The sequence below is a fragment of the Ictalurus punctatus genome, chromosome 5 (genome assembly GCF_001660625.3).
Source record: "Ictalurus punctatus breed USDA103 chromosome 5, Coco_2.0, whole genome shotgun sequence".
Taxonomy (NCBI): Eukaryota; Metazoa; Chordata; class Actinopteri; order Siluriformes; family Ictaluridae; genus Ictalurus; species Ictalurus punctatus.
Window position 1 is genome coordinate 32,310,350 of NC_030420.2, and position 25,364 is coordinate 32,335,713.

Sequence of the window (25,364 nt, forward strand, 5' to 3'; positions counted from 1 at the left end):
GTCCATCCGTAAAACCTTGCCCAAATTTAAGACTTTAAAATTACAAATAAAAACTGAGACTTTGGGAACTTAAATGTAAACCCTATAGTCAAAGGTAGACACTTTTATTAGGTAAAGGATATATAATAGGGATATGAAAGACTTGAGTTGAGTGCCATAGTTTTGCATAAGCTTTGTACACTGAAAGATGTAAAAAAAAAAAAAAAAATTAATTAATAATAATTGGCACCCTTTGGTTGAATGAGTCCACTTGTACAGTATAAATGGAACATTACAAACAAAAAAAATTGATCAAATAATATAACTTAAAAGAAACCGTGTGGGGAAATTATTGGCCCCCCCTAAAGAATATTTATAATAAATCTAAGAACTTGATTGTTTCCTTTGAAAACTTCCGGTTTCTCTGGGGTATGAAGGTGAGGTTGCATACATGCAAAATCACTTTGTTGTTTATCACAGTGGGGAAAATTATTTGTATAAAAGTATCAAATTGTAACAACGACGACCCTGAAGATTTCAGAACGTCACTCGGACTACAAATTGGCGTCGTGTGTTACGGTCAAGTGATACCGAGTGTTATTGGGGGGCGAGGGGGCAAATAATTTTGAAACAGTGTTTTACAAGGCAAGGGTGTAGCGCAAGAACATTATTAATATTAAAAAGATTTCAAAAGCATTACAATGGATGAAGTTGAAGATATGTTTAAGAGGAATGATTAGTGATTGAAATAAAGAAAATGTATGAAACATTGTGAAGACTTTGTTTATGATGTTTTAGGAAACGTGTTGAACGTGTGATATTAAATTTTCTTTTTTTTAAAAAAGGTGTAAAGTAAAGACCAGATGAAGATAGAAAACTTAAGAAAACTTTTCTTTTTGTTTGTTTTAATGAAAGTTGCCAATAATTCATTTATTCATTTGTTTATTTATTATATATAGTGTATTTTTATTTTTGTAAATAGATTATAGATTATTATAACTGACCATTGTTAGGTTGCATTTTATATATATATATATATATATATATATATATATATATATATATATATATATATATAAAGCAAGAATAACATGTACTATATTATATTACATTATATTATATGAGCTTTGAAAAAGTTGCTTATTCTTTTAAAATCAAATAAAATTATTGTGTTACATTGATGTTAAAAGACTCCCGTATGCAGGATAAGCGAAGGCTGGATCCCAAATGCCTCCTTGTCGGCTAGTTGTGGCACTAAATAGTGAGTATAGCACATTATTTCCTGTCTTATGAAGTGTCCCTACGTAGGGAGTATCGAGATATTTGAGAGCCGTAAACTGCAATTCGGGCAACCCCTTCTAAACACCGGTCTCTGAATAGGGAAGTCCCTCCCTTTCCCTCATCTGATTGGTTAAAGTTCAAAGATGCTCCGTTCTGATTGGTTGAACGTGCTGTCCTGTTATCGCGCGCGAGCCAGGAGTGAAGGAAAGGGGAGAAAAGGGGAGGGGGGAAAAAATGGCCGCGTTTGGCTTCCGGTTTTTTCTTTCTCTCTCGCTCTCTCTCTTTTTTTTTTTTTTTTTTTTTTTTTCTCTCGGGGGGCTGAAACTGACACACAATGAGTCGGGAGGAACAACGGCCTGAGAAAACACGGCTTCTGTAAATAAACACAACAACCAGGCGAGCCGAGGAACATGGAGGATCAGGTAATGAGGAGCCGGCGTTTGTTTTTGTTTTCTTCACTTTTTGAAAGGTTTTGTTGGAGTCTTAAGATCGGGGCTGGGTGTAATGTAATGGGTTGGTTGGTGAAAAGGAGTCACACACAACACACACACACCCTGCAGCCAAGCTAAGCCACTTGTATATGAATTTCTAGCAGCTATATCAGCATTTAGACGCATCCATACACACACAATAGCATGCGGATGTGCTAAAGAGGCTACAATTCTTACACACAATGTAAACAGAGATGTGCATTTTTGGCTTGTCTCATGACCCGGCCTCTAAAACCGACACAACTGACGACATAAATGTAAAAGTGTGTGAGTAAGTGTGAGAAAGGTTTGGTGATTGCACTAAGCATGCATAAGGTTGCAAAGTCTTTTATTTTGAACATTAATCGTAATAATAATAGTAGTAGTAGTAGTAGTAGTAGTAGTAGTAGTAATAATAATCGTGATTGCACTGATACTGAAAAAAAAACCCACGTCTGAAGCTATTTAGCCTAGTGAGCTAACCGACTATTGCAATGTCTAGAAGCCGGTGTTTTGTTTTTATTTTTTGTTTGAATGCTGTACGTCCATAATTTTCGCTTTAAAATAAGTAAATAAACAATTTCCGTCTTTTCCAAAGATGAGAAAGTCAACCTGGGATTAATATTAGCTGACACCTCCTTATAAAAATACAACACTGAAATACGACAACAAGAATGTACTGCTATTAAAAAAAAACTTTTACAAATGACGTTAACGCATTTTTTTTTTTTTTTTTTTTTTACTGATGATTAATATTATTTCCGTTTGATTTCGCTCTAGCTGTGAAATTCCTGCATCTAAACGCGGCTGGGTTCCAAACCACTCTTGATTGGACAGGTAGTGCACTACGCAGGGCGCTGGTGTCATTATTCCCCACGCGACGCAGTGCACTTATTCGTGCAGATATGCGCGATTTGTGACGCGTCCCACGCCTGCTGCGTTTTCCCTCGCCGGGTTTTCCCGGGTGCGTCCCAAATCGACCACCACACACTCTTTTTTTAAACGCTCCGAAGTCGGCTACTTCAACGGAAGATTTGTAGTTGACGCGTTTGTGCTTTTGGTTTTATTCAAAGTTATTCACAAAATGTTACCTTTGAGCACATTCACGACTAAAACTACTTGTTTATCGGGGCTAAACGTAGTTTTAGGGCTACTGTTAGTACATTTTTGGTTTAAAAAAAACCCCACCATAATATCACTTAACAAAAACATATCGCCTCAGTTATGAGGCGGAAAGCACGTGTCGGAAAATCATGTGTCTTTAATTTATGTTCTCTCTAGTCTCTGGTCGCCATTTTACTTCACATTATTATGCTTTTTCAGGTTAAAAAAAAATCTATCGTACAAGACCTCTAACTATCGTACATGACGTCTAAATCATACACGGCGACTCACTATCGTACACGAAGTCTAACTCGTACACAGCGACTAACAATCATACACTGCGACTAGCTATCGTACACGGCGACTAGCTATCGTACACAAAGTCGGACGACTAGCAATCGTACACGACGACTAACAATCATACACTGCGACTAGCAATCGTACACGGCGACTAGCTATCGTACACGACCTCTAACTATCGTACACAAAGTCGAACTCGTACACGACGACTAGCAATCATACACTGCGACTATCTATCGTACACGACCTCTAACTATCGTACACAAAGTCCAGCTCATACACGCCGACTAGCTATCGTACACGACGACTAGCTAGCGTACACGACGATATTGCTGATCAGAACTCAAACAAACAAACAAGTAAGTTTATGTTGTGGCTAAGCAGTGCTACATGCTGCCACGCTAGTTAGGTTTTTGTCCGCTTTCCATTTTAGTTTATAACGACAACGTGATTAATTCAGGCGGTGTAAGAGATTTTAGGTCAATATTGTTCTCAAAAAAAAAAAAAAAAACGAACAGTTAATAGATTTGATCTTTTATTTAGATTTTGTATTATAAAGAAATGAAAAATGACCTCTTTTTCCGTAATCATTCCCAACAATCGTCATGAAACGGTTGGTTTCGTTTTGGCCGCCGGCCTGATGCCGCCATGTTTTCTAGACTAGATCTATCACACTGCGAATTCCAACACTTTTATCCCCCGGGTGTGTTTACATGCACGATGATGATCCGGTCGTCAGCTGACCTCTGCGGGTTGTTAAGCGGCCGCGTAAACGTTTCTCTCGCGTTTTGTTGCGTTGTACTCTATAAAACACGCTCTTTACGCAGCAGTTGAAACTCGTATCGCGGGACGCGTGGGGTTTTTCTCGTCACTGATATTTAGCCGGATGTTATACAGTGCATGATTTATTTATTTATTTATTTATTTATTTATTTATTTATTTATTTGATTTATTTTCCGAATACATGTTTATTATGGAAATTCCGGTAGTATTGGGGCAGGGAAATGTGTACCGGTTGCTGTATTATTCGATCTCGCTCTAGCCTGGACGCTCTTGGGGAAAACCCCGTTTCGGACGCTCCTGCTCAGGAAAGATCCGTCGATCTCGGATTTCTATAATAAGAACGAGGAGCTCGCTCAAGCTCGTGCGCAAGACGGTTCTGAATACGCGGCACTTTCCTCACACGAATATCAAAGTAGCTTTCCATCTCGCTGCGCGTCACGGCATACGTGGAAACGGACCGATTAAAAAGATGCGCTCCCGCGACTAACCGTCACCTCACCGCTTAACAAACTGACAGAAAGGAAGACGCTAGCTAGCCGCGAATAACGCGCGGCGTTGGGACGGAACATCTCGGCTCCACCACGATGCTGTCGGGAGCGCGAATATAACGTGCTCGAGTCGAAGAGGATAATTAATGCGCGTTAACTAGCTTGCAGCATGTTATGCTTTTATGCTAGCTACATCTTTTGATCTTCAGTATGTAGGTTTGCTGGTGACTAAACGCAGGACTGAAGCTAGATAATACAATTCATTTGTCGACGCACGATGATGGCATTTAAAATCGCAACAAAATTTACTACGAAGAAAGAACAGGATGTGTCCAAATATGGACTGAAAGAAAGTCAGGTTCTTTTGATTTTTTTTTTTTTTTTTTTTTTTTTTTTTTTTTTTTTTTTTTTTTTTTTTTTTTTTAAATGTCAGTAACTTGTCTTGCTCCTCATATCTGTCTGATCTATGAATCGTCTCGTTTTCGGTTCTCCGGCACAATTTCATTTATATATATATTTTTTTTCTTGGGCGACGTTTTCGAGGAAAGCCTCCCAGTCGCGCAAGCCGGCTTCTTCAAATCACGCCGTCGTGTCGTTAGACGTTCTAGATCGTAGAGATGAAGACGGAGACGGTTGAGATGCGTGTTTTGAGAAAAGCACTTGTACGTTTTCTGAGGAAACTCTGCATCCTTTGATGTCTGTAAAAAAAAAAGAAAAAAAAAAAAAACCCACCACACAACCGAGCCCACGTGTTGGGCGTGCGTCTCTCATCGGCGTGCGGTGTGTGTGTCGTGTGTTGATCCGCTGTCACGCAGCTGCATCTTCGGAGATGATCAGAAGAGGGAAAAAAAAGGCAAACTGAACACTTTCCGTCGTGTTTACGGGGAACGAAATGCAGCCGTGTCGCACGACTCGTGCCGGATTACCGATTAGATTCCGTTTACTCGATCCGTCGAAGGTGTTCTGCGTTTAAATGCTCTGATTTGTGCGTTGATGTTCTTTTTAAAATGCTTTCCGCTCTTACAGTGATGAAATAATTTAACACCGGTCATAAAAAAAAAAACTAACAAAGCTAAAGCTTTCAGAAGGAGTAATGCGTAAGGAATAAAACACGTATGGGTGGCGATGTTTGTTTGTTTGTTTGTTTGTTGTTATAATAAAGTGAAGTGAGTCACAGTTACCACTCAATAGTTGATTATTTTCCAATAACTGCGCATCCTGAAGTGTCTTTCTATCTCTTCTACCGCTGCAGTTTTCCGATCATCACAATCGTTTAATTGTTAGAGTGATGTGTTATGATTTTTATGATTTTTTTTATGTACGTTTATCGTTACGTTTTAACGTCGCGGAACAGCGCTAAACAGACGGAACTCGCGACGTGTTTAATATTTCAGCTTTACAAGCGCCGACGCTGGAGAATCCTTCCGTACGTGTGGCGTGAACGTCCCCGGACAGAACGCTCCACCGTACCGGGGACGACGCAGCGCCGTGGCGGAGCAGCCGTCACCCCACGGCCTGCGCGGCGGTGCGTTTTTAAAAGCGTTCACGTGTCCACGGTGTCTGGTTTCATCTCTTCCATCTGTACTCCTGCGCTTTTTCCACAGAAGGCTTCCCGGTCTTCTCGTTTCTTGGGCGGGGAGGACGGTTCAGGACACGCCGGACTAGGAGATGAAAACGGAGAGAATGTCGTTCGTGTTTGTTTGTTTAGGCTCCATTTTATTGTTCACGCTTCACGACGATCGTATAAAGAAATCTTTGACCTTGTAGGAGTTTTTGTTTTTTTTTTCTTCTTTTCCTGCTCCTTGTTGCGGCCAAAAATGCTCGATGTCACTGCGGCTTTAAAAAAAAAAAAAATTGTGATGCAAGTTGTTTGTTTGTTTGTTTATTTATTTATTTATTTATTTTTTAAATTCCTTTGCGGAAAAACCGCTCGAATCGGTGCAATCGAAGTAGATTGTTTTGCGCGGTCTTTCGCGGTGATGTCCGTCGGCGAACGAGACCGCTCGGCTGTACTCGTGTTCGACGCGCGTGAATCGAAGGCGGCTTCGACGACGTCATTCGTCCCGAATCTGCGGTATTTCAGAAAAATCGCGAGCTCCTCTGAATATCGCGGCGTTTCCTTGATTCTGCGATCGTGAAATGCTGGACGGACTGCTACTCGTTTTCTTTTTTTCTTTTTTAATTTCTCTTGCTTTTATGTTCCATCATATTACGTTTGACACTAAGGGGGGACGACGACGACGACAGTATTTCCTTCTTCAGCTCACATTTTCTATCCCTGGGTTATTTCTTTTCAGGCTTTAAAGCGAGTGAGTGCGTGTAACGACCAACTGTACGTCGATACGCGAAATTCCTGAGGGGACGGCGTGGCGCGGGGACGTAATGACGTGTGCTGATAATCCGTCTATGTTCTATAACACGTAACACAGGATCATGAAAGGAGTATTCTAAAAGCCACTCATGTAAACACCTTAATCACAATATCGTCTTATTCAGATTAAGGTCAGTAATTAGATTACAGCTGTCCGTGTAAACGTCGTCATGGATACATTTTTCTCAGTATAAAAGGGGGGGGGGTCACTCTAACATGTATGGAATTCTGGGACGAAGAGCCGGGCTGGAACGAGAGAACGAGGTGTCGAGACATGACCCGAGCTGAGAACGAGTCTGAGTAAGGATTAGAGAAGAAAGCTAGGCCAATCCTCTCCCTGGCATCAGTCCTGTCCATCCTGTCCCTTTAATGCTCTTAAGACTGTACACACTCGCCCTCGCGCTCGCTCTCATCTCCCACCGAGGCGTCGCACTGCCTGGCACCAGTTTAACCATCACGACCAGCGTGGGTTTTAAATCTCCCAGCCGCAGGAGCGCCGTCTCTCACCGGCTCGACCGGGGGAATCGTGCAGCTTTTTTGTAATACGGATTATATGTTTAATCTAAAACAAAAGCAGGACGCACTTTGATTTTATTTATTTATTTATTTATTTTTTTGCTTGCTTGCTTGTTTGTTTGTTTGTTTGTTTTTTTGGTGGTGGTGTTGGAGGGATAATGGCTTCTGATTAATGACCGATAAAAGCAGCATTTATTACCACACGTACAAGTACACTACATATCCATATCTTCATATCCTTGCTCGTTACGCAGCAGAAAGAGACGATTTTTGCAAATGAAAAGGCCGTAAACCCGGCATGGGACTCAAAAACGAATACATCGACATGTTTTACAGGCGGAAAGACTGGCCTCGTGCGGGCTGTTTACTCGCACGCAGGTTTGTGGTTACGCTGAATTGACTGCGTCTACGATCGCAAACTGCCACTAAAGCGACACGCAACACGCTAAACAAGGACGTTAACCGTCTTCGAGCGTGTCATTCACAGGGGTAGGGGGCAGGGTAGGGGGTGAGTGTGGACCAAACGACATGTACGGAGAATTATTACTCTGAGGAGTGTTTGTGTAGAAATATTAGCACTAATGTTTATTTTTATTAATAATTAGTAACATTCTTCATTGGAGATAATTAGCGGCAGGGCTAGGCGATATGAACATTGTGGTATGATGGCGCAATATGCTTTTGTGAGATGCTGTGACTTTTATTTTTAGTCATTTTTTTTTTTAACTATTTATTTGTTTTGTAATGCAGCTGTTTTTGTTTTATATTGTTGTACTTACTTTTTTTTTTCCATTCAAATAAAAATGATTTTTTTTTTCCCCCCCTCATTTTCGGTGATATTTTTACATGCGGAAAATTTTTTAATCTATATTTTTGTAGACTTTAAATAAAATATCAATTTCAAAAAAAATAAAAAATAAAAAATTCATTTAAAAATTCTACACTATTGGTTGATTTAAAAATTTTTTTTATTTATTTATTTATTTTAATTTATTATTTATTATTGTTTTTTTTAAATAAACAAACTCTACACACGTGGCCATGCAGGTCAGGTATCATTGGAATGCTTTCGAGAATCCCGATGTGATATTTTCGTCCGTTGTTTTACACAATTATTTTATTTTTTCATTTATTTTTAATGTAGTAATATGAACAGTGTAATATACTGTATACAGTACTAGCAAATGTACTAATAATACTACTAAGACATTTGAAAAAGTTTTTGTTTTAATTTAAATTTAATGGTGTGTGTGTGTGTGTGTGTGTGTGTGTGTAGTGCACGGTACAGGTGAAACTGGAACTGGGCCACCGCGCTCAGCTGCGGAAGAAGGCCACATCCGAAGGCTTCACACACGACTGGATGGTGTTCGTGCGAGGGCCCGAGAACAGCGACATCCAGCACTTTGTAGACAAAGTCATCTTCCGCCTGCACGAGAGCTTCCCCAAGCCCAAGAGAGGTGCGTGCGTCCGCTCCCAACGCGTCGTCACGTCTCGCAGGACGTCTACAGGACGCATACAGCTTTACGTTCATGAATATTCCTTTTAACACCGTTGGTTTTGAATGTGAGGAGACGGAGAGCTGGATTCATGTAGAAAGGGGGGCGTGGCTTCTGTCGGCCTGTCATTCCTAATGAATGGGGGCGTGGCCTCCGGTGCTGTAGCCAGACATTAATTTCAGGGGGGTGATAAAGCTCTCTCTGTAGCCACTGTGAGACTCTTGAGTAATGCCCTGGTGTGTTTTTGGATGATTTACAGACACTAGAGTGCAAACAGTCACTGAATTATTTAAAGCTTCTTCTAGCATCAGCAATGATTTATATTTTATATTATAGTTTAGATTATGTATTCAAAGATCGTTTCAGACAGTATTTTAGACAGTGTAGTATGGATAGTGCTGTAGTAAATGGTGTATTGTAGACAGTGTAGTATGGATAGTGCTGTAGTAAAGGGAGTAGTATTGTAGACGGTGTAGTATGGATAGTGCTGTAGTGAATGGAGTAGTATTGTAGACGGTGTAGTATGGATAGTGCTGTAGTAAAGGGAGTAGTATTGTAGACGGTGTAGTATGGATAGTGCTGTAGTGAATGGAGTAGTATTGTAGATGGTGTAGTATGGATAGTGCTGTAGTGAATGGAGTAGTATTGTAGATGGTGTAGTATGGACAGTGCTGTAGTGAATGGAGTAGTATTGTAGACGGTGTAGTATGGATAGTGCTGTAGTGAATGGAGTAGTATTGTAGATGGTGTAGTATGGACAGTGCTGTAGTGAAGGGAGTAGTATTGTAGACGGTGTAGTATGGATAGTGCTGTAGTGAATGGTGTAGTATGGATAGTGCTGTAGTGAATGGAGTAGTATTGTAGATGGTGTAGTATGGACAGTGCTGTAGTGAATGGAGTAGTATTGTAGACGGTGTAGTATGGATAGTGCTGTAGTGAATGGAGTAGTATTGTAGACGGTGTAGTATGGATAGTGCTGTAGTGAATGGAGTAGTATTGTAGACGGTGTAGTATGGATAGTGCTGTAGTGAATGGAGTAGTATTGTAGACGGTGTAGTATGGATAGTGCTGTAGTGAATGGAGTAGTATTGTAGACGGTGTAGTATGGATAGTGCTGTAGTAAAGGGAGTAGTATTGTAGACGGTGTAGTATGGATAGTGCTGTAGTGAATGGTGTAGTATGGATAGTGCTGTAGTGAATGGAGTAGTATTGTAGACGGTGTAGTATGGATAGTGCTGTAGTGAATGGAGTAGTATTGTAGACGGTGTAGTATGGATAGTGCTGTAGTGAATGGAGTAGTATTGTAGATGGTGTAGTATGGATAGTGCTGTAGTGAATGGAGTAGTATTGTAGACGGTGTAGTATGGATAGTGCTGTAGTGAATGGAGTAGTATTGTAGACGGTGTAGTATGGATAGTGCTGTAGTAAATGGAGTAGTATTGTAGACGGTGTAGTATGGATAGTGCTGTAGTGAATGGAGTAGTATGGATAGTGCTGTAGTGAATGGAGTAGTATTGTAGACGGTGTAGTATGGATAGTGCTGTAGTAAAGGGAGTAGTATTGTAGATGGTGTAGTATGGATAGTGCTGTAGTGAATGGAGTAGTATTGTAGACGGTGTAGTATGGATAGTGCTGTAGTGAATGGAGTAGTATGGATAGTGCTGTAGTGAATGGAGTAGTATTGTAGACGGTGTAGTATGGATAGTGCTGTAGTGAATGGAGTAGTATTGTAGATGGTGTAGTATGGATAGTGCTGTAGTGAATGGAGTAGTATTGTAGACGGTGTAGTATGGATAGTGCTGTAGTGAATGGAGTAGTATTGTAGACGGTGTAGTATGGATAGTGCTGTAGTGAATGGAGTAGTATTGTAGACGGTGTAGTATGGATAGTGCTGTAGTGAATGGTGTAGTATGGATAGTGCTGTAGTGAATGGAGTAGTATTGTAGACAGTGTAGTATGGATAGTGCTGTAGTGAATGGAGTAGTATTGTAGACGGTGTAGTATGGATAGTGCTTTAGTGAATGGAGTAGTATGGATAGTGCTGTAGTGAATGGAGTAGTATTGTAGACGGTGTAGTATGGATAGTGCTGTAGTAAATGGTGTAGTACTGTAGACGGTGTAGTATGGATAGTGCTGTAGTAAAGGGAGTAGTATTGTAGACGGTGTAGTATGGATAGTGCTGTAGTGAATGGTGTAGTATGGATAGTGCTGTAGTGAATGGAGTAGTATTGTAGACGGTGTAGTATGGATAGTGCTGTAGTGAATGGTGTAGTATTGTAGACGGTGTAGTATGGATAGTGCTGTAGTGAATGGAGTAGTATTGTAGACAGTGTAGTACGGATAGATGGAAAAACAGCTGTGTAACTGTAAACAGCTTGGTCTCTGGTGGCCTCCGATGCGTCAGAGCTAACACCGTTTATCTGTTTAACAGTAGATGTGATTGGACAGTACTGAATCGAGAACGACCCTGAATCCTACTTCATTTTTTTTTTTTAAACTTCCTGTAATAGACTTACTTTTTCAGTACACATAATTAAACCGTTTTACCATATTAAACCCGAGCTGCTTCTGGAGATCTTTCATCCCATTGCCTTTAATCCTAGTCAAAATATAATGTGTACACACACACACACACACACACACACACACACACACACACACACACACACACACACACACACACACACACACACACGTCTCTGCCAGACCTCAGCAGTGTGTGAATATTTGAGTCAGGTGTATTAGATTAGGTTGTAACTAAACTCCGCAGGCCAGGGGCAAAGGTGAGCTGTGTTGACCTATGAAATGGAGAATAGCAGACTGATTGTGTGTGTGTGTGTGTGTGTGTGTGTGTGTGTGTGTGTGTGTGTGTGTACAGTGTGTAAGGAGCCTCCGTATAAAGTAGAAGAGTCCGGATACGCAGGATTTCTAATGCCTATAGAGGTCTACTTTAAGAACAAGGTGAGTGCACATGGTCTGATTCTACTGCTCTCTCTCTCTCTCTCTCTCTCTCTCGCTCACTCTCCCCTGCTTCCCCTCCCCCTCTCTCTGTCTGTCTCTCTCTCTCTCTCTCTCCTGCTTCCCCTCCCCCTCTCTCTGTCTCTCTCTCTTTCTGTCTGTCTCTCTTCTCGCTTTCCCTCCCTCCCCCTCTCTTCCCCTCCCCCTCTCTCTGTCCCCCCCACTCTCTCTCTCTCCTGCTTCATCTATCTGTCTCTCTTTCTCTCTCTCTCTCTCCTTCTTCCTCTTCCTCTGTCTCTCTCTCACTCACTCACTCACTCACACCCACACATCTGTTTCACACAGTTTCCCCTCCTTTCAGGGTCATAGGTTCTTCCTTTTGCCCACATATTGAAGTATTTTATCTCCAGCAGTGTGTATAGAGAGCTCATAGAGACAATGCGCACACACACACACACACACACACAGTGTGTTTGAGTAGAGATGAGATGGAAGTGTCTGATAAACACTTCTACAGGCCACGCGGTCTCTCCAGCACTTGTTATCTGTTGCGCTTCCTTCCGGGCCGTATCGCTTGCAGCGGCTTCATAATGAGAACTTTATTAAAACGCTCCGGTCGGGTTCCTGTTGCACTCGGACACGTTTCAAAATGTCCAGAAAAATCAAGAGCCAGTCCTTCTGGACATCCAGACCACCTTCCTTCTGTCTAAACGTTTAGTTTTTTTTCCCCTTCCTTTCTTCTTCAGGACCTTGCAGGGCTTCCTTCTGAACTTCTTTCCTCCCTTCTTTACAAAATGTCATTCTTCACTTCCTTTCTCTCTTCCTTCTGAACTTCATCGCTTCCTTTCAAGCTTCCGTCCTTTCTTCCAGACTCCCTTACTCAGTTCCTCCCGTACGTCTTTTGTCTCTTCCTTTCAGTACCGCCTTCCTCCATTCTAAACGTTCTTCTGAACTTCCTCCCGTTCTTCTTTTCTCTTCCTTGAAAAACCCTTCCTTTCCCCTTCCTTCCTTCCTTCCAGATGTCCCTCCTCCTCTCTTTTCCTTCCATTTTTATTTCTCTCTTCGTTCCAGAACTTTCTTCTCCATTCTGATGATCCTACTGTACTCTCCTCCTCCCATCCTTCTAAATTTCCTTCCTCTTGTTATCCTCTCTTTCCTTCCTGCTTTCCAAGCTTCCTTACATCCTTCCTTCCTTCCTCCTGTCCAAACTTCACTTACTCTTTCGACCTTCCTCCGTTCCTTCAAAACTTTCTCCCTTATTTCCAAACCCTGTCCGTTCTTTGCAAAGTTCTTCTCGTCTGAACTTCCGTCTTTCCTTCCCTCCATTTGGTATTCTGGGATTCCTGTGTTCCACATCAACTTCCTTGCAGACCTTCTTCCTCTTAGGTCTTTCTTTGCCTACTTTCAGACAATCTTTGCTTTTTCAGACCTTAGATATATGTATCTTAGCTAGAATTTGTGTTTTATTATTATTATTATTTTTTTGTGTGTGCGCGCGTGTGCGTGAATTGTGTTGTAACCCCGACTTTAAATTCGCTGCAGGAGGAGCCGAAAAAGGTTCTCTTTAACTACGACCTCTTCCTGAACCTGGAGGGCAACCCGCCTGTCAATCACCTGCGCTGTGAGAAACTCACCTTCAACAACCCGACCCGAGACTTCCGCAAGAAACTGGTCAGAGCTGGAGGAGTGAGTGAAGGACTGTGGGAGGGGAAAAAACAAAACTTTATGATCACTGCTTCTAGCTCTATAGATTAATCAAATGCAGCTGTGTGCCGTTTATAAAGTGTTACATGGTATTATTATTATTATTATTATTATTATTATTATTTAGTATGAAATTAAAATGGAAACAAATTTTGTGGTCAAAATCTTAATTTTTGAAATGTTTTTGTTTATTTACTACCTAACTAACTAACGCACTGACCTGCTTCCCGTGAATGCCGTGTCCATTACTGACTCGCTTAATGACTTACCTACTTACTCCCTTACTGACTTACCGACTGACTCCCTTACTGACTCACTTAATGACTTACCTACTGACTCCCTTACTGACGTACCGACTGACTCCATTACTGACTCACTTAATGACTTACCTTCTGACTCCCTTACTGACTCACTTAATGACTTGCCTACTTACTCCCTTACTGACGTACCGACTGACTCCCTTACTGACTCCCTTACTGACTCCCTTACTGACTCCCTTACTGACTCCCTTACTGACTCCCTTACTGACTCCCCGACTGACTCCCTTACTGACTTACCGACTGACTTCCTTACTGACTCCCTTACTGACTTACCGACTGACTCTCTTACTGACTCCCTTACTGACTTACCAACTGACTCCCTTACTGACTTACCAACTGACTCCCTTACTGACTTACCGACTGTCTCCCTTACTGACTTACCGACTGACTCCATTACTGACTCGCTTAATGACTTAGTGGCTAACTCCCTTACTGACCTACCGACTGACTCCCTTACTGACTCACTTAATGACTTAATGACTGACTCCCTTACCGACTTACCGACTGACTCCCTTACTGACTCACTTAATGACTTACCGACTGACTCCCTTACTGACTTACTGACTTACCCAACTGACTTGCTTACTGACTCCCTTACTGACTTACCCAACTGACTCGCTTACTGACTCACTTACTGGCTCGCTTACTGACTTACTGACTCGCTTATTGATGTACTGTCTGACTGACTTTTCCTTTAACAAATGGAAAAGTTTACAATTGGGCTTGGAAAATAATTTTTTGGAACTGGAAATGTTTACATATAAAGAGACTTGATTTGTATTTCTACACAAAACAAATCCTGTATTTTATAAGTGCTTCAGTTATTAAAAAAAAACAAAAAACAGATGGGTATCGCTGTCTGACGATACTCTCGGTATCGTAAAAGAAAACGTGATATCGTGCCATCTCAAAAAAAAAAAAGTGTCATCGAATTTTTGGATTCTGCAAATGTGTCCAGTTTGTTGATTAGATATGTGCAGCATCATCAGGAAAGGAGGCACTAAGCTAGATATCAGGAGTGTGTTATTGAGGAACACCGCTTTACCGCTGTTCTCCTTTCCTTCCCAGATCATCGTGGTGCCCGAGGGGGCGGAGTTGGTGTCCAGGCCGAGTCCAGACTACCCCATGCTTCCCACAATCCCGCTCTCCGCCTTCTCCGACCCCAAGAAGAGCAAAAGCTCACAGGGGCCCAAGGTCTGTAACCTTACACATCAGCCACGCGTTCCTTCTCTTATTCTTCACTTTAAATCCATTTTCCTGAAGTTTCACTATTTCTCTTTTTTGCTATTTCACCATTTCCTCTTTCCCTCCCCCCAACTTTTATCTTTTCATCCTCATCCCTCCTCTTTATCATCTTATCATCCCCTCGCTCTTTATCATCTTTTTTTTTCTACCCTCTTTTTTACTTTTTATAAAATTCTTTCACTTTTTGCTCTTGGATAATCTTGGATTAGCATTTTAAATCGTATGTTTAATAACGTTTACAGCCGACGCGTCGGCTAAAGCGTTGAAATGAAATCGGGTACGGATGTTAAACGACCTTCAGAAACGACCTTCAGTATATACGAGAAGTGAAATGAAAATCAAAATAAAATTATTATTATTATTATTATTATTATTATTATTACTTTAATTTTAGATTGTTTGTTGAAAACGAGTGTCTAATTTTTCTACATGATCTCCATTGCCTTCGGAACATTCCAGCACTTAACACGTGTCCGGATTCCTCTAGAAAAAAAAATAATTCGGTTCTAATTGATGTCGCCGTTCTAAGGTTTTCATTTGACTCCCGATCGTGTACCGCTCACTCGCCCGTAGATACTCCAGGTGTAATTCTGCAGATTTTCATTTCCTGGAAAAGCTCCTACTCCCACTAATGGCTCGTTTTGCGCTCAGAAGAGCGCGTTAAACTTGTATAACCCCTCCATAAACAAATTCTGACCGTTATAGATTGGTTTTCTGGGGGGTGCGAGGTTTCCTGAGCGCTATGTGGGACCCTCGACACGCCCTGACCTGACTTCCTGTTTCAAAACCAAATGCGTCAACATACAGGACTAAACGTAGTTATACCACAGAGCTGTCGGATTCTTGATCCCGATTAACTGTCGTTATCGGCAAACATCCACACCGAGAGTTTTGCATCCGTCGCAGGAGCGGCTGAGAAGGGTCCACTGTGGTTATACAGTACGAGAGCGGCCTCTAGAGGCGAAATAAAAACTATCGCTGACCAATTTTATTGTGTTATTTGAAGTGTTTTTTTTTAATTTTATTTATTATTATTATTCATTTTGGTCTCTATTTTTATTTGTTATTTGGTGTGTTACTTTTTGGTTCGGTTTGGATGTACGTCTTTTATTTACTTGAGTATTTATTAACAGTTAATATATTTAACGGTCGACGCCTAGTATATATCATTATCGTTTCAATAGTAAGAGTTTACTTAACGGACTTGTGTGGCGGGCGCTCTACATGATCTAAGACTCATAAGAAACTAATTAAACAATGGTTTAAAGAAACGTAGAATCAATCGCTTGACAGTTTGTGTAAGATTTATTTATTTATTTTTTTACCTTTATGGAAGGAGTCTCCAGTGTCAGTGTAAAAGTAATGGTAAGTTTTCCTTCATGGGAAAGTCTTCAAAATACAGGAAAACAAGTCCTGTTGTGATTTATTCCTTACTTAAAACACACCGCTAATGTGGTATTTAAATGAATTGTGGTGTGTTTTAGCCTCCTGCTTTGTTTGAAGATGCTAATATAGACATGCAGGGTGTTTTGGGATTGTTCTGGTAATTCACATTGGAATTAAAGCTGTTAGATCTCTCTCTCTCTCTCTCTCTCTCTCTCTCTCTCTCTCTCTCTCTCTCTCTCTCTCTCTCTTTGCAGGAGCTCACTAAAGATAACAGCGGCATTTCTAAAGCCCCCAAACCACACAAACTGGCCAAGGAGCACCGCGAGCGTCCACGGAAAGACTCGGAGAGCAAGAGCTCCTCTAAGGGAGATGCAGAGCGAGACGGTGGCAGCAGCAAAGGCAGCCGTGAACCTTCGTCTTTCTCCTCATCCTCCTCTTCGAAGAAGCCCGAGATCAAAGTAAAAGAAGAGAGCAAAGCTCCACCCAAAGCTGCTTTCAAAGAGCCCAAGCTGACGCTGAAGGAGCCCAAGATGGAAGGAACGAGTCCTAAAGGAGGCGGTCCGGGTGGAGGAGGAGGTGGAGGAGGAGGAGGTGGTGGTGGTGGTGGTGGAGGAGGAGGAGGAGGAGGGGGAGGGACAGAGAGCAAATCGGCGAGCAAGCGCCCTTCCAATGCCGACTCGCCCAAATCCAGCATTAAGAAGCCCAAAAAGGGAGGTGGAGAAAGCCAGAAAAGTTCAGGGGGCGGGGTTTTTCCAGGCACCTCCCCTCGCGTCTCGTCGTCCTCTACCTCCTCCTCCATGGCTCCAGCTACGGGTTTTGGTGAGAAGAAGAGCTCAAAGCAAAGAGGTTGCTGGATCAAGAGCAAACCCGAGACCCCAGAGGTCAAAGAGCAGAAGAAGGCGCCCGAGTCGGACGAGTCGAACTCTGACGACGAGCTCTCGTCCAAGTCTGAGGTCAGAGCGAGATCAGCGCTGCAGATGGTGAAGACTGAGCGTTAGACACGCACTTTAATTTGTAAACCTTTCACATTTGCTCCAAAATACTGTTTGTGTGTTTTGCATACAGTGAGTGGGTTTAATTATCGATGCACCATTGCTCGAGTGTCATTAAATCTTAATTCTCTCTCTCTCTCTGTCTGTCTGTCTGTCTGTCTGTCTGTCTGTCTGTCTGTCTGTCTGTCGCCCCTGCAGCAGTCGGCTCCCTCGAGTCCGTCGAACTCCAGCTCCAGTTCGGAGTCCAGCTCTGACTCTGATTTCGAGCCGCAACAGAAACAAGGCCAAGGTGAGAAACTCAACGCGGCAGCCACACACACACACACACACACACACACACACACACACACACACACACACACACACACACACACACACACACACACACACTCACTTGTGTTGCAATATTTTTCCATCTATAACAACATCACATTAATTTGAACATGACAGTAGACAAACATTTATTTTGCTCTGTTTCTGTCTCAGTGTCATACACTGTCTAACTTTTTCTGTCTCTCACTCACTCTGTTTCTGTCTCACTCTCATACTGTCTACCTGTTTCTCTGTCTCTCTCACACTTTGTCTCACTCTCATATGCTCTGACTGTTTCTCTCTCACACTCTCATACTGTCTAGCTGTGTCTCTCTCTCTCTCTCTCTCTCTCTCTCTCTCTCTCTCTCTCTCTCTCTCTCTGTCTGTCTGTCTCTCTCACTCTCATACACTGTCTGCCTCTTTCTCTCTCTCTCTTTTCCACACTGTTTCTATCGCTCTCACACACCGTTTTTTCCAGTCTGTTTCTCTCCGTCTCCTTCACTCTCCCCATCTCTTTATTGTCGCTCTAACACACTCTCTGTCTATCCCCCTAAACCCCCCCCCCCCCCCCTTGTTGGTATAACAGTGCTGAAGAGAATGTGATTATTATTTATCGTCACCGTCTTGATTTTGTGCTCGGTGTCTAATCTGCAGTAGCTCCTGTGTTAAACAGTTTAAAGCGTTTAATCACTGTGCCTTATCACCGCACTGAACGATTGTGTTGAGTTGAATCAGTTGTTGGTTTATGATGATGATGATGATGATGATGATGAAGAAGATAAAAGCGGGCGGTGTTGTGGTGTCACGCAGGACCTCTGCGCTCCATGGTGGAGGACATGCAGTCCGAGGAGTCTGACGAAGACGACAGCAGCTCGGACGACGAGACGCCGGTGAAGAACAACCCCCCTAACCGTGACTCCAGGTCTCTCTTCCATTCCCCTCTCTCTCTCTTTATCTTTCTCTCTCTCTCTCTCTCTCTCTCTCTCTCTCTCTCTCTCTGTGTGTGTGTGTGACCGAGTTGATCTTTAAGCCTCTGTATAGAGCAGGAATGAGAGAAAGAAAAGATTTGTTTGCGCAGTGTAAACATTTACTCGAGTGCACCTCTCGCCGCTCCCTGTGTCGCAATCCGTAGCAGCGGTTACAAAGATTTATGAGCCGATTGCTCACGGCTGAAGTGTGGCCGGGAACGGCGCGAGCGAAACGGATTCCGGTCATATACGCTTTGAACAGTTGACCTTTTGACCTCCTTCCATCTTCAGGCTGAGTTTAGACAGCGAGAGTGACAGCAGCGACGGACCACACCGACCCGGCCGTGACCCGCCGCCCCCTGCGCCCAAACACACCTCCGCCTCCAATAATAACAATAATAATAAGGTGAGTCGAAACCAAGGACGTCCAATCGGAGAGCTCCGTTCGGTGGGGGGGGGGGGGGGGGGCACTGTGGTTTCGGAGGGGGATGAAACACACACACACACACACACACACACACACACACACACACACGGAGCAACTCCAGTTTTACAGCATCCTCGAGGGTGAATGTTCTAATCCCACCTTGTGTGTTGTCCTTGGTAGTGTGTGAGGGTGAGGAGTGATTGACAGGTGGCTGGAGGGGATTATGAGGTTGAAATTAACCTGTCTGTCTCTCTCTCTCTCTCTCTCTCTCTCTCTCTCTCTCCACCTCTCCCTCACACACTCCCTCTGTTTCTCACTCTCTCTGTCTCTCTCTCCCACATACTCTCTCACTCTCTGTATCTCTCCACCTCTCTCTCACACTCCCTCTTTCTCTGTTTCTCTCACTCTCCTTGTTTTTTTCTGTCCATCTCTCTCTCTCTCTCTCTCTCTCTCTCTCTCTCTCTCTCTCTTCATCTGTCTCTCTCTATTTGCCCCTCTGTCTTCTTCTCTTGCACGCTCTTCCTCTGTCTCTTCTTCTTCTGTCAGGTTCTCTCTCTGCCTCTTCCTCTCTCCTTTTTCCCCTCGCACTCTATTTACCCTTCTCCTATGCCCCCCCACTCCCTCTATCTCTCCTGTTTGTCTGTCCATATTCTCTCTCTTCTTCTTCCTCCTCTCTTTACCTCTCTTTACTCTCTTTTACTCCTCTCTTGACTTTCTCTCACCTGCTTATTTCTTCTCACCTCTATTTGCTTTTCTACTTTTCTTCCTGGACACCTCCCTCTCTCTCCCTCTCTCTCTCTCTCTCTCTCGCTCTCTCTCTCGCTCTCTCTCTCTCTCTCTCTCTCTCTCTCTCGTTCTTCATTGATTGTCTCTCTCCATATTTCTCTCTCGGCTTTTCCATTTCAACGCCGTGCTCAGTGCTGCTTTATTTACACGCAAGTTAGGTTCCTGATTACAACCGAAGCCAGTATCAGAGCTACTCTGAAGAACGGGGATTAGTAGTCAAATGACTTACAAATAATAATAATAATAATAATAATAATAATAATAATTAAAAAAACAAACAATTTCCCTGTGTGTGTTGTTCAGGTGACGGGGAGGAAAAGTCCCGACCCGTGTCTGAGGCAGGAGAAGGTTATGAAGAAGGGCTACGACAAGGTAGGAAGGGTAAATCCACATTTTTCTTCCAGCACTTTACACTTTGCTTAAATTGTAAAAAAAAATGGGCTTTTAACTTTTTTTTTTTCTTCTCCCCCTCACTTCAGCCGTGGCGAGATCCATCCTAGTTTTACGCACCGTTTAGAATCGCAGACTGTATTTCCATCACACATGGGGGAACATTTGCATGTTATTTACATACTCTACTGTGATTGGTCAGTGGTTTAAATTAGCATACAGCACAAACTCGTGGCAAATACAAAAAAGGTTAAACCCACGAGGTTAAGTACAACGATCCTGAACACAAACGGCAGCACGATGGAGTGAACGTTGAACCGTTTTCAGCCTCTACGGTTAAATGAAGCACAACATCCAAAACATGCAATAAAAACAACCCTATTAGGCTGTGCGCCTGTGTTTAAATATAGAGATCAATAAAAAAAATGTAAAAAGCATAATCCAAAAGAAAATTTTAAAGGGGGGAAAAATCTGCTTATTGTGCTCGATTGTAATAAAATGGCATCCTAATAAAACCAGCTTCTACAATTTATAGAAAACTTATTATATTATAGTGTAGTATATTATATTACATAATTAAATACATTTTATATATCAGTTTTTCCCCTGTGTAATATTTTTACTGATATATTTATCTCTCTCCCTCCGTCTCTCTCTCTCTCTCTCCCCCTCCGTCTCTCTCTCTCTCTCTCTCTCTCTCCCTCCCTCTGTCTCTCCCTCCCTCCCTCCCTCTGTCTCTCCCTCTCTCCCTCTCTCTTTCTCTCTCTCTCTCTCAGGCTTACACAGAGGAGTTGGTGGACCTCCATCGCAGACTAATGGCACTGAGAGAGCGAAATGTCCTACAGCAGGTGTGTGTGTGTGTGTGTGTGTGTGTGTGTGTGTGTGTGTGTGTGTGTGTGTGTGTGTGAATATTTGAATACCTTGTTAAAGGTTTGAGGAAGAATAACATGGAAATGTCTGAAATCAGGCTGATTAAATGTAAACAGCTGTGTACAGTTGTGCGGTTATTTATTTATTTTTTGGCGTAGTGTAAATCTGCGAGCTGATCGGTTTCTCTGTCCCGCCGCAGATCGTGAACCTGATCGAGGAAACGGGCCACTTCAACGTCACCAACACCACGTTCGACTTCGACCTGTTCTCGCTGGACGAGTCGACCGTGCGCAAACTGCAGAGCTACCTCGAGGCCACGGCCACGTGACAGGAAGCGGGGCGGGTCCGAGGCGGGGGCGGAGCTTGCCCTCATTCTCCGCACCGGGCTTGAGGGTGGGCTCAAAGGCGCGGCTGGAGGTAAAAGGAAAAAATTGAAAGAAAGGAAGAAAAGCGGCGGCGTGAACGGAATCCACAGCGACGAGTCCTGAAGACGAAGAGACACTGAGAGAGAGAGAAGGAGGGAAGTCACGATGGAGTCGGAGCGGCGCTTCCTGTCGACGTGGTGACGTCCTGAGCGCTGTGTGACGAAGAGCACGGCCGTCCTCTCGCTTTTCGGGTTTGCTCACGACGCAAACCACAGCCTGCTAAAGAGTGTGTGTATGAAGTGTGCGTGTGTGTGTGTGTGTGTGTGTATGAAGTGTGTGTGTGTGTGAGAACTGTGTGCGTCCTGTCCTTTTTTTCATGCTTCCTTCTCTCCTCGTCCTCCAGCACTCGAGCGTTCGCCCTGAAAGTAGCCATGCTCTCACACCCTGCTCTTTTTTAATATTTTTTTATTTTTGTACAGAAGTATTTTTGATGGCGGGAGACATGAACAAGACGTGAGAGATGAGCGAATGTACGTTTCTTTTGTCGCCTAGGGCTAGCGCTTAGTGCCTTTTACCACCGACCAGCCGACTGCCTGCGTTCAGGAGCAGTGTCGAAAGCTGTCAAAAGCGTCATGTGGCCCTCGGTGTTGCTGACGAAGCGCGCACACACACACACACACACACACCCACGCATCCTCCTTTCTCCACGCCTGACCCCTGCAAAACTAGTGTTTCCCTCCGACCGCGTCCTCTTTAAACCCGGAGCTCGGCGTCTCCCGGTTTTTCGCCAGTGAGTATTAACGACTGTGTTTGCCAAGTAGGCCTTTTAGAGACTCCTTGAATATTGTACATAGATGTGTGCAATGTGTGGAAGTATTCGGGGATCATGTTAAATTTTTTTTTTTTTTTTTTTTTTTTAAAAGGGGTTTTTGCGTCTCGTCACGTCTGGACCGTGTTTAAACGGAGAGAGAAAGAGAGAAAAATCAGTGGGGAAAGACGTCCAGAGAGGCCGGGCTGTCCGTTAAACGACGTCTCGTGATCGCGAGATCATAAAAGCCGAAGCTAAATTTGGTTACCGATTTAATAAGTGAAGCTGATCAGTGGGTGCCAAAATTTTTTTTTCTTTTATCTTAACGGCGAAATTTACGACGTGACACATTTTAACTCGCGATCTAGCTCGGAGACGTCACGCGACGTCGGAGAGAATCGGAACCGGGAAAATGACTCGGCTAATAGTCGACTAGTCTGAGGTCGTTGCTATGGTTATGTCTCGGAGGGCGGTCCTTCTTCGCTTCCTCGCTATGCCGCTTTTGATAGTAGCCTATAGATGCCGTAACGTCTAGCACCGGACGGTGCAAAGCGAAGCGTAAGGGCACTGCTCGTCGATTCTTGTCGGCATGGTTACGTTCCCACATGGTCACACCTCATCGCATCAGATTCGAGGTTTCGTGATCTCAGACCCGACTAGCCAGTGAGAAACGAGTGTTTGTCCTCTGCGCAGTGGAAAGAATTCACTAATCGATGTAGGTTAGCTGAGGCCGTGTCTCAAATCGCACGCGGTTCACGCCTGATTATAAAAATCTTTACGACGTGCGAAAGTAGAAGACCGTATTTGCGCGTGACGTTTGTCGTTTGTTTCAACAGTTCATCATAGAGCGGGCGGACGGCCGGCGCTACGTTTCACGTTTCTCATCTGCGGACAGGCCACGCCCTACACGAGCGCGACTAGTCACTTGCTAGCTTGAACGGAGGGTGTGGCTACAAGCCCCGCCCCTTTCGTACTGATGGATTTGTCCATGTCTTTTACTGTACACCCGACGGTTTTGTCGACCCAAACACTGCCCAGTTGTCCTGTCGCGCACTAGCGTGTGATTTGATTGAGACACGTTACGCGCACAGTAGGAAGTAGTTACGTTAAGAGGAAGTGGTCATGATCTGAGGATAACGAGACGCGCAGCCTCTCTGGACATCTACAGCGAAGAGCGAGGAGACTTTCTTTCTTCCCCCCCCCCCCCCCCCCCCCCCCCTCTCACTGTGTCTCTCGTGTTTATCTTCTTTATTCTCCACGACCGGCGTTCAGCTTTCTGATGCTAATAGCTTAGAGAGGCTCAACACCCCCCCCCCCCCCCGACGCCCTTTCCTTAACCCTGCGTGTGCGCGAGTGTGTGTGTGAGAGAGAGAGAGTGAGCGCGTGTGTGTATGGTTTCACGACTGACTGTTCCATCACTATAGAGTTTTTTTTTATGATTTAAAAACTCCAATTGTGTGTGTGTGGGATCTGATATCGGATCTGAGCTGTCTCTGTGCGTGCGCGCGTGTGCAAATCATCCAGTCCTCTATTGTGCATGAACTTTTGACTCCCCCAAGCCCGGGTTCATGAACTCTTTAACTTTTTGACCGGACGCTTTGAATCATAAAATGGGACGGGTCATGGGGGGAGGGGGAGGGGTGTGTGTGTGTGTGTGTGCAGAAGTGGGCGGGGCTACGTGGAGTCCGATTGACGTCTCTGTGAGAAGTGACCCCCGAGACCAGTCAGCGTGTGTTTTTATGTTAAATATTAGGTTATATTTTTTAATTTGTATACCTCTGCACTTTTTTTTCGGCTGTGGTGACTCGAGTACTTAATTATCTGAACTGTATTTTTAAAGAAAAGTTTATACGATATTTACATGCAATATGCTTTTAATTGTTTTTTTTTTGTTGTTGTTTTGTTTCTATTACTTCACGTCGGCATGTTCGTGACTGCAGGTTAGGCCCCGAGACTGTTATTTTTTTTATTATTATTATTATTATTTTTATTTTCATTTCGGTTGGAATTATCTTCCTGCGGCGCCTCAGAATCCACTACGAGCCTCGACGAGCAAAACCGTTCCCCCGGGTGACGGAGCGGACGCCGCCGCACTGTGCAGCACTCATCCGTACGTACTTGTGTGAATTATGCTAAAAAGGAGCATTAAACACTAATCCTCTCGTTTCTTTTCATTTCATTTCTTCTTCTCCACGTTCACATGGACTTTCCTCAAGGAAACCGGGATCCGAACTCGCGAGCCTCCGCTGTCACTTCCCCAGTATACAGTAAACGTACCGGACGTCACGTCATCAATCACCCTTTCACCGGTTGCTCCTTTCTCTCCGGACGCTCTCGCTCGGTGCGTCCTGGGATATCACTCGGAGACCGAGAGAGAGTTTTCTCGTGCCAGTCAGTGCTTCTCTGTTTGTGTTTTTGGGGATTAAACATGTTCGGACTATGTTTGTTTGTTTGTTTTTGTTTTTTTGTTTTTTAAAGACCGCATGGAACAAAGTCGCAGCTTTGTGGGGAATTCAGTGCCACCGTGTGGTCATTTAATGCAAGTGGGACGCGCGAGGATGAACCATGTTACCTTTGTAATGTTTTTATCGCATAAAAAAAAGGAAAAAAAAAAAGTCATACGATTTAATAAACTCATCGAGTCGTATACTCGTTCAGTGTTTCCGCTCGTCCTGTTCACACACTCCCTCGTGTACGTGGTGGATTTAAAGGTATAATAAATACGTTTTCCGAGTGCAAAGGTGTCTGTTACTGGCTCGCTTTGGTAGAATTCATTATTTATCTATTTATTTTTTAAACTAATAAAACATTTCAAACCCCAAAGTGACTTAGAAGTGAGCTGCACTAATATGTTTCTCACAAGCCCTTGTTGTTTGAAATTAGGCCCGGGCGAGACGATTATAATATTTGCATCGTGATTCTACAGTCCTAGCGATCCCTGGTTGGTTGGTAGACCCCGTCATCCCCCAGGGATTGGTTCAAACACCAGGTTCAATTCCATTTTATTGTTGGTGTGACATTTAATTCGACTCTCTGGATGATCT

At 43.4% G+C, this 25,364-nt stretch overlaps 1 protein-coding gene across 1 annotated transcript; it reads left to right on the top strand.

Moving 5' to 3' along the window:
* The first annotated feature begins 1,551 nt into the window (after positions 1–1,551).
* On the top strand, positions 1,552–25,060 carry mllt1a (MLLT1 super elongation complex subunit a). The gene is made up of 12 exons (XM_053680456.1): positions 1,552–1,682; positions 8,570–8,750; positions 11,668–11,750; positions 13,290–13,433; positions 14,840–14,965; positions 16,657–17,355; positions 17,593–17,683; positions 18,517–18,628; positions 18,966–19,080; positions 20,191–20,268; positions 21,054–21,125; positions 21,347–25,060. The coding sequence occupies exons 1-12, from the start codon at positions 1,671–1,673 to the stop codon at positions 21,473–21,475; spliced, it is 1,842 nt and encodes a 613-aa protein (XP_053536431.1). The 5' UTR covers positions 1,552–1,670; the 3' UTR covers positions 21,476–25,060.
* Positions 25,061–25,364: the final 304 nt, after the last annotated feature.

Coding starts and splice junctions, on each gene's coding strand:
- mllt1a (XM_053680456.1), top strand. Junction 14,966..16,656: donor AAAGCTCACAGGGGCCCAAG/GTCTGTAACCTT, acceptor CTCTCTTTGCAG/GAGCTCACTAAAGATAACAG. Junction 19,081..20,190: donor ATAATAACAATAATAATAAG/GTGAGTCGAAAC, acceptor TGTGTTGTTCAG/GTGACGGGGAGGAAAAGTCC.